The sequence below is a fragment of the Danio rerio genome, chromosome 19 (assembly GCF_052040795.2).
Source record: "Danio rerio strain M-AB ecotype USA chromosome 19, GRCz13ab, whole genome shotgun sequence".
Classification (NCBI taxonomy): Eukaryota; Metazoa; Chordata; class Actinopteri; order Cypriniformes; family Danionidae; genus Danio; species Danio rerio.
This window is the reverse complement of record NC_141039.2, coordinates 48452775-48462500: the sequence shown is the minus strand read 5'-3', so window position 1 is coordinate 48462500 and position 9726 is coordinate 48452775. Positions and strand designations below refer to the sequence as shown.

Sequence of the window (9726 nt, the reverse complement as noted above, 5' to 3'; positions counted from 1 at the left end):
AAGAGAAGAAGAAAAAAGAAATCTTCCATGCAAAATACGGTGGGTTTGGCCTTGTTTTGATATTTTTTTAGGGTGGTGTTTTTTTTCCCCGAATGAAAATCCATTTAATTACAGGATGCCATCAGCTAGACTCTCATTATCTTGTTTTTTGTGTTGTTGTTTCAAGTGTTTTAGGGGCTTTGGGTTGGTGCGTTTTGTCTCCTTTTTACATCTCTGTTTTCTTTTTTTGTGTAATTCTCATGCAACTCATTTGTACTTTGCAGAATCTGGTCTGTGGTTTTGTACGCACACATTTTTCTCTGCTTTTGAAGTGCGTTTTGTGTCCTCTCTAAAATACTTTTCCGTCTCTTCATCCTCTCCGACACTTTTCTAACACATTTCCGTTCACTGTCGTGCTTCCCAAAGGATCGCCTATTTGATTCCTTTAATTTATTTATTTGTTTTGAGTTACTGTTGCCTTCAGTCCTGTGGCTAGTCTTCATATCCCAGATGTTTTCTCATGAGAGTGAATCGTTTGTTATTTAATGTACCTTACGATACTCTCCAGCTGTTTTAATAAAATGAAGACCCTTGATGGGCTCATGTTAATAATCTTGCTATCTCTCTCCTGCGTTTGGGAATGAAACTCAATGGGCTTTAGGGTTTCTTTCGGGACATCAGGACTTGGTTTGGCACACAAGAGTGGAAATTGTTGTCCAGCTTTAATGTGTTTGTACATTGATCGCTTTTTGTAGGGCCAAATCTGGCTGTGTTTGGGTCAAAGTTTCCAGAGTTGACTCTTTACTGAAAAGCTTGATTGTCCAGAGAGAAAAAAAACATTCTGGGACAAAAAATGCAGTGTGGTCTATCCATCTATTTATCATTCTGTCTGTTAATCCATTTGTCTGTCCATCCATCATTCTGATCACCCATGCATCAATCCATCCATTCATCCATCCATCATTCAAACCATTCATTTATCATTCTGACCATCCATCTGTCTGTCTGTCTGTCCGTCCGTCCGTCCGTCCGTCCGTCTATCCATCCATCCATCCATCCATCCATCCATCCATCCATCCATCCATCATTCTAACGATTCATTCATCATTCTGACCATCCATGGATCCATCTGTCCATCCAATAATCCATCCATCCATCCCTCCGTCCGTCCATCCATCCATCCATCCATCCATCCATCCATCCATCCATCCATCCATTCATTAATTTATCCATCCATCCATCCATCCATCCATTCATTAATTTATTCATCCATCCATCCATCCATCCATCCATCCATCCATCCATCCATCCATTCATTAATTTATCCATCTGTCCAATTTTCTTTCCATCAATCATTCTAACCATTCATTCTTTATTCTAAACATCCATCTATCCATATATCCATCCATCATTCTGACCATCCATTTATCCATCCATCCATATATCCATCCATCATTCTGACCATCCATTTATCCATCCATCCATATATCCATCCATCATTCTGACCATCCATTTATCCATCCATCCATATATCCATCCATCATTCTGACCATCCATCCATCCATCAATCCATTCATCTGTCCGTCCGTCTATTTATCCATCTATTCATCTATCCATTTGTCTATCCATCCATCATTCTGACCATCCTTGCATCAATCCATCTATTCATCCATCCATCATTATAACCATTCATTTGTCATTCTGACCATCCATCTGTCCGTCCATCCATCCATCATTCTGACCATGAATCCATGAATCGATCCATCCATTTATTCATCCATCATTTTAACCATTCATTCATCATTCTGACTATCTATCCATCTGTCCGTCCATTCGGCCATCCATCCATCCATCCATTTGTCTTTCCATTTATCATTCTGACCATTCATGCATCAATCCATCAACCCATCACTCCATCAATTCATTCATCCGTCCATCCATCCATCCATCCATCCATCCATCCATCCATCCATCCATCCATCCATCTATTTGTCTATCCATCCATCATTCTAACCCTCCATGCATCAATCCATCAATCCATCAATCCATCACTCCATCAATTCATCCATCCATCCATCCGTCCATCCATCCATCCATCAATTCATCCATCCATCCATCCATCCATCCATCCATCCATCAATCCATTCATCTGTCCGTCTGTCTATTTATCCATCTATTCATCTATCCATTTGTCTATCCATCCATCATTCTGACCATCCTTGCATCAATCCATCTATTCATCCATCCATCATTATAACCATTCATTTGTCATTCTGACCATCCATCTGTCCGTCCATCCATCCATCATTCTGACCATGAATCCATGAATCGATCCATCCATTCATTCATCCATCATTTTAACCATTCATTCATCATTCTGACTATCTATCCATCTGTCCGTCCATTCGGTCATCCATCCATCCATCCATTTGTCTTTCCATTTATCATTCTGACCATTCATGCATCAATCCATCAACCCATCACTCCATCAATTCATTCATCCGTCCATCCATCCATCCATCCATCCATCCATCCATCCATCCATCCATCCATCCATCCATCCATCCATCCATCCATCCATCCATCCATCCATCCATCTATTTGTCTATCCATCCATCATTCTAACCCTCCATGCATCAATCCATCAATTCATCCATCCATCCATCCATCCATCCATCCGTCCATCCATCCATCAATTCATCCATCCATCCATCCATCCATCCATCCATCCATCCATCCATCCATCCATCCATCCATCCATCCATCCATCCATCCATCCATCCATCCATCTATCTATCTATTTGTCCATCCATCCGTCCATCATTCTGACCATTCATCCATCCATCCATCTGTGCGTCCGTCTAAGTAAACTTGCATACTGATGTGAACATACTATACCCAATGGACATACCAAAGAATTAGGTAGACATGTGACAATATATACAGTTATGTAGACTATTTTTTCTTTTTGATTTTTACTTTTCATTTGTCATGGCTTATTAAATATATAAATAAAAAAATAAAACCTCATAAGATTGTCTGAAAGGTTTATTGTACATCATAGACAAAGATGCATTTTTACATGTTGCTGAAGCACAGAGGAACATGAGGAGTCTGACGTTTAATCATTTGTGGATTTAAATAAGATTACCTTGATCTTACTTACTGTACTCTCACTTTATCCTAAAATCCTCTTCAATAATAAGAAAGCAAGATGCTACTGTGCTACATGGTGAACATGTTTTGAAAGGATAGTTCAAGTTTTTCTGGATATTTACAGAGCCTTTTTTTTAATTTAATTTTATTTTTTATTTTTTTACAAATGACAAAATCCATCCGTAACGATAGGGTTGTGTTCTGAAATTAATTTCTGTAATTGTTTATATTTATTTATTTAAAAAAAACAATTACAACTGCAAATTCTAATGTTACTTCTGTTGAATATTTATTATAATCAAGTTTAATAATGATAATAATAATAATAGTATTAATAATTATAACGATGATAATAATAGTAATAATAATAATACTGATAATATTAAAAATAACAGTATTAATAATATTAATCATAATAATGATAATAGTCCAATGACATGCGGTACAGGTGAATTGGGTAAACTAAATTGTTCGTAGTGTATGAGTGTGAATGAGTGTGTGGATGTTTCTCTAAGATGGGTTGCAGCTGGAAGGGCATCCGCTACGTAAAACATATGCTGATTAAGTAGGCGGTTCATTCCGCTGTGGCGACCCCTGTTTAAAAAAGGCACTAAGCCGAAAAAAAAGAATGAATGAATATTACTACTACTACTACTACTACTACTACTACTACTAATAATAATTATATTGAAGTTAATACAACTGGTAATTATAATAATAGTATTAGTTATTGAACAAAACAAATAACAATAACAATAATAATAATAATAATAATAATAATATTTGTATTAATAATAATAATGATAATATTTGTATCATTATTATTTATAATAATAATAATAATAATAATAATAATAATAATAATAATAACGATTATAATAAAAATAGTATTAATAATAACAATATGAATAATAATAACTAAAATATTAATATTAAAGATAATAATAATAATAATAATAATAATAATTATAATAAAAATAATAATAAATAATAATTGTATTATTAATATTAATAATTATGATAATAATATTAATAATAATAATAATAATAATAATAATAATAATAATAAAGATGATGATGATGATAATAATAATAATAATAATAATAATAATAATAATAATAATAATAATGTAAAGTATATAATACAATAAAGTATTATTATTATTATTATTAATAATAATAATAATAATAAAACTTCTAATACCAACAATACTAATAATCATAATAAATATTATAAAAAATAAGTATAATAAATATTATTATTTTTAGTATTGAAAATTTGATAATGCCTTTTAAACTAAATACCTGACATTTTTAATAGTATTTTTTATGTTGTTTAGGTAATGTATTATTATCATTATTGATATTTATTTATTTTTTGTTTACATGTTTAGATTTAGGATGTTTAGATTTGATTTGAAAAAATATTCACTTTAGTAACCAAGTATCTTATTTTGGATCTGTTTTCTAGAAGTGCATGTTTAATCGTGTTCTTAATTTATTTGAACGTTCAAACATTTGTTTTTGCACAACAGTTTTCATATTCATAGGGAAAATATCATCACCTTCATTCAAGAAATATTCATATTTACAGCTAAAAAGCTCATATTGGTTGAATATTGGTCCCCAGACTCCATATAACCCTTAACAGCTCTTTGTAATCTGCAATATATTGTAGTGTGTGTGTGTGTGTGTGTGTGCGTGCGTGTATGTGTGTGTGTTCATGTTGTTTGCAGTGACTGTGACCTGAATTTAAGTTGCTCTGAGCTCCATGTAATAATGGAAACAACAATAATAAAGCAAATTGTGCAATTGAGAAATGACAGCATCATGCCTTTATTTTCTCTTTTCTCTTGCAGTTCAGTATCAGATGGAGATGATGAGAAGTCTTCGGCATGTCAACATTGATCATCTTCACGTGGGTTGGTACCAGTCAACGTTATACGGGTCTTTTGTCAGCCGAGCGCTTCTGGACTCTCAGTTCAGCTACCAGCACGCTATCGAGGAGTCCGTCGTGCTAATATACGGTACGTTTCTGTCACACCTCTCTTCTGTCTATTGTTTTCCTTTTCGTTTCAACTTCGTTTTCATTAGTTGCAAACTTCAAACGACAGAGAAATGTTAGCAACAATAACGTTAGCATACTAATGTTAGCAGTATGCTAATACAACATAATCTAATGGCAGTTCGTAACTTTTTGATTTTGTGGTTGATTCGTATAATTGCGTATATTCTAATTAGTACAATTTAGTATGATTTGCTCATCCCCCAATGACGGTTGGGTGTAGGGGTGGGGTTAGTTGCCACGCCTCCTTTTTAAAATCGTACAATTTCATATGACTGAACTTGTACGAATTCGTACGAATTAGCCACTAAACTGACAAAACGTAAAATACTTACATTTTCTCATGAGATCAGGCTGGCTAATCATGTTAAAACATGCTACAAAAACTGTAAGGTTAGAAACATGCAAGCAACATTCAACAATACTGTAGTAATTTTTTAAATCTAAAACATGCTACTGACATTTTAGTAAACATCTTAGTCACAGCTAGCAATGTGTTCAAGCTAAACCATGTTAGCAATGTGTTCAAATGTGAGCAGCATGTCAAACAAGTTAGAAACAGGTTAGCAAAAAGCTAAAACATATTGTTAACTGTGTTAAAACATGCTAATAAAATGCTAGCAATATGTCGGCACGTGTTAGAAACATGCTAACAATGTGCTAACAACTAGTAATGTGAAAACACATTAAGAAACAAATTAGCTACACAAGAAAACATGTGTATTTCTGTCACACACACACACACACACACACACACACACACACACACACACACACACACACACACACACACACACACACACACACACACACACACACACGCAGCAGTATTTCAGCATCCCATCACACATACACATGAACACAAACACATAGGGTATTCATGTATTATGGGGTCACATCATAGACCTAGTGATGTTAATACTGTACAGGCTGTATATTCTCTCCCCCTCCCCCAACTCTACCCCTAAACCCAACCCTCACATGAAACATACTGCCATTCACATTTGCAAAGCACTTCATTCTGGATGATTTATCAACAACAATGTCCCCACAAGGTCAGAAATTACTGGTATTGCTATACATGTGGGGACGTTTGGTCCTAACAATGTGAAATATCAGCTACACACACACACAACACATACTGTACAGCAATACATTTCAGCACCCCTTACCCAAACACACACACTTGATTTCCATGATTTACAGCATCTCATCATAGAAATAATGAGGTTTTTACTGTACAAAGGACAGAAAACGACTGGTATTGCTATACTTGTAGGGACATTTGGTCCTCACAATGTGAAATATTAGCTACACACACACTACACATACTGTACAGCAATATGTTTCAGCACACCTTACCCAAACACACACATTTGGCTTTCATGTTTTACAGGCTCTGATCGTAGAAATAATGTTTATACTGTACAAAGGCGAGAAAATTTGGTTTTCACAATGTGATGCATGCCAGGTGCACACACAAACACACTTCCCATAGTGTGTATCAATATGTTATTACAGGGTCTTACCATAGAAATAAGTATGTTTATACTGTACAAAGCTCAAACAATTACTGGTATTGCTATACTTGTGGGGACATTTGGTCCTCACAGCTTGATGCATACCAGGTGCACACACAAACACACATCCGATAGTGTATATCAATGTCTCAGAACCACACCCACACATTTGGTTTTCATGTTTTACAGGGTCTCACCATAGAAATAAGTATGTTTATACTGTACAAAAGCTCAAACAATTACTGGTATTGCTATAGTTGTGGGGACATTTGGTCCTCACAATGTGAAATATCAGCTACACACACAACACATAGTGTACAGCAATATGTTTCAGCACCCCTTACCCAAACACACACATTTGGCTTTCATGTTTTACAGGGTCTCACCATAGAACTAATGATGTTTATACCGTACAAAGGACAGAAAATTTGGTCCTCACAATGTGATGCATACCAGGTGCACATACAAACACACATTCCATAATGTATATCAATGATTCAGAACCACACACACACACATTTGGTTTTCATGTTTTACAGGGTCTCACCATAGAAATAAGTATGTTTATACTGTACAAAAGCTCAAACAATTACTGGTATTGCTATACTTGTGGGGACATTTGTGGGGGCATGTGATGCATGTGATGCATACCAGGTGCACACACAAACACACATCACATGCTGTATGTCAGAATGCTTCAGCACTTCACACACACACACACACACACACACACACACACACACACACACACGCACGCATTTTTTTTCATGTTTTACAGTCTCTCACCATAGAAATAAGGATGTTTCTACTATATAAACCACAAAAATACTGGTATTGACATTTGGTCCTCACAATGTCACAAATACCAATACCAGCTGCACACATAAACACAACACATTCAGTAAATCAATATGTTTCAGCACTCCACACACACACACACACACACACACACACACACACACACACACACACACACACACACACACACACACACACACACACACGCGCACACACACACACACACACACACTCTTTTCTACAGCACTGCTTCTCTGTGTTTCTCTCTGCTCATGGTGTTCTGGCTGTGTATGGCTGTTCCCCCCTTGTGTAAACAGGAGGCTGGTGTGTGTAGCAGCCGACAGCAGCCTCGTCTAGACAGGGTTTCCTCCTCTCTTTTTATTTAGCCTGCTATCGCTGAGCTGATGTGTGGATCGAGAACCGGACACCGCTCATCCCGCCGCACAGATGTGGACAATGGAGGAACCGCGTTAACAACAAATCTGTTTCCCTAATCACACTAAAACTAATGTTACACACCTCCTCTTACCCAGACATGCTGCAAACTCTCTAGGATTACTCTAAGTGTGCGAATTACCCTAAATGAGACTGAATTGAAATTAGAACGCTCAAATTGAATCAAATGATTCATTGACTCAAATGAATCATTCAAAAACAGATTGAATCTATCAATCAATTTGAATCTTTCTATCCACCCTTCCATTCATCCCACACACATCGGATGATTCAAATGATTTATTGACTCAAATGAATCATTCAAAAAGAGATTTAATCTATTAATCTGAATCTATCTATCTATCTATCTATCTATCTATCTATCTATCTATCTATCTATCTATCTATCTATCTATCTATCTATCTATCTATCTATCTATCTATCTATCTATCCATCCATCCATCCATCCATCCATCCATCCATCCATCCATCCATCCATCCATCCATCCATCCATCCATCCATCCATCCATCCATCCATCCATCCATCCATCCATCCATCCATCCATCCATCCATCATTGACTCAAACGAATCATTCATAAACTGATTCATTCAAGAACCAAATCTTGAATTGAATCTATCTATCAGTCTCAATCTATTAATCAATCTGAATTGTCCGTCCGTCCGTCCCACACACTTCAAATGATTCATTGACTCAATTGATTCAATCAAAAACAGATTGAATCTATCTATCATTTTAAATCTATCAATCAATATGAATCTATCTATCCATCCATCCACCATGCACACCATGCATCTATCTATCTATCTATCTATCTATCTATCTATCTATCTATCTATCTATCTATCTATCTATCTATCTATCTATCTATCTATCTATCTATCTATCTATCTATCTATCTATCTATCTATCTATCTATCTATCTATCTATCTATCCCACATACATCAAATGATTCAAATGATTTATTGACTCAGAATAAACTTTTTGAATCATTCAAAACAGATTGAATCTATCTATCAATCTGAATCTATCAATCAATCTGAATCTATCCATCCATCCATCCATCCATCCATCCATCCTACACACTTCAAATGATTCATTGACTCAATTGAATCATTCAAAAACAGATTTAATCTATCTATCACTCTGAATACATCAATCAATCTGAATCCATCCATCCATCCATCCATCCATCTATCCATCCATCAATCCATCCATCCATCCATCCATCCATCCATCCATCCATCCATCCATCCATCCATCCATCCATCCATCCATCCATCCATCCATCCATCCATCCATCCATCCATCCATCCATCCATCATTGACTCAAACGAATAATTCAAAAACTGATTCATTCAAGAACCAAATGGCACACTGCTGCATTGAGATGCACAATAAACCATGTATTTGTATTCGCTGATATTTAGGCAAACGTTGCTCTTGCTTGTGGGATGTCTCTGCACTATATCATCTGAATTTAAAAACACAAATAATACTGAGATTTTTTCTAGCCTTCATAATATAGACTCCTTCAAGACTTCATCGAACAATCAGTGCTTTTGGACTCTCAAAATAAGTGTGTTTGCTTTTTTATACTCCACAAAGCCAGCTCACACATCATTAAAACAGCTATTAAGATATTATCACAGACTATACATATCACAGATCTCTAGTTGGAGCTGTGAATATGCATGCCCTGCTCTGGTCTCGTGGTCTTCTCAGTCTGTGAGTTTCCCAGATGTGGGTC

General features: G+C 35.8%; 1 protein-coding gene across 1 annotated transcript in view; it reads left to right on the top strand.

Annotated features, from left to right (window-relative positions):
* eif3hb (eukaryotic translation initiation factor 3, subunit H, b) overlaps nt 1–9726 on the top strand; it is a 119048-nt gene that overhangs the window by 66935 nt on the left and 42387 nt on the right. The window contains 1 exon segment of the mRNA NM_001035264.2: nt 4995–5162. Coding sequence (NP_001030341.1) covers nt 4995–5162 — 168 coding nt within the window.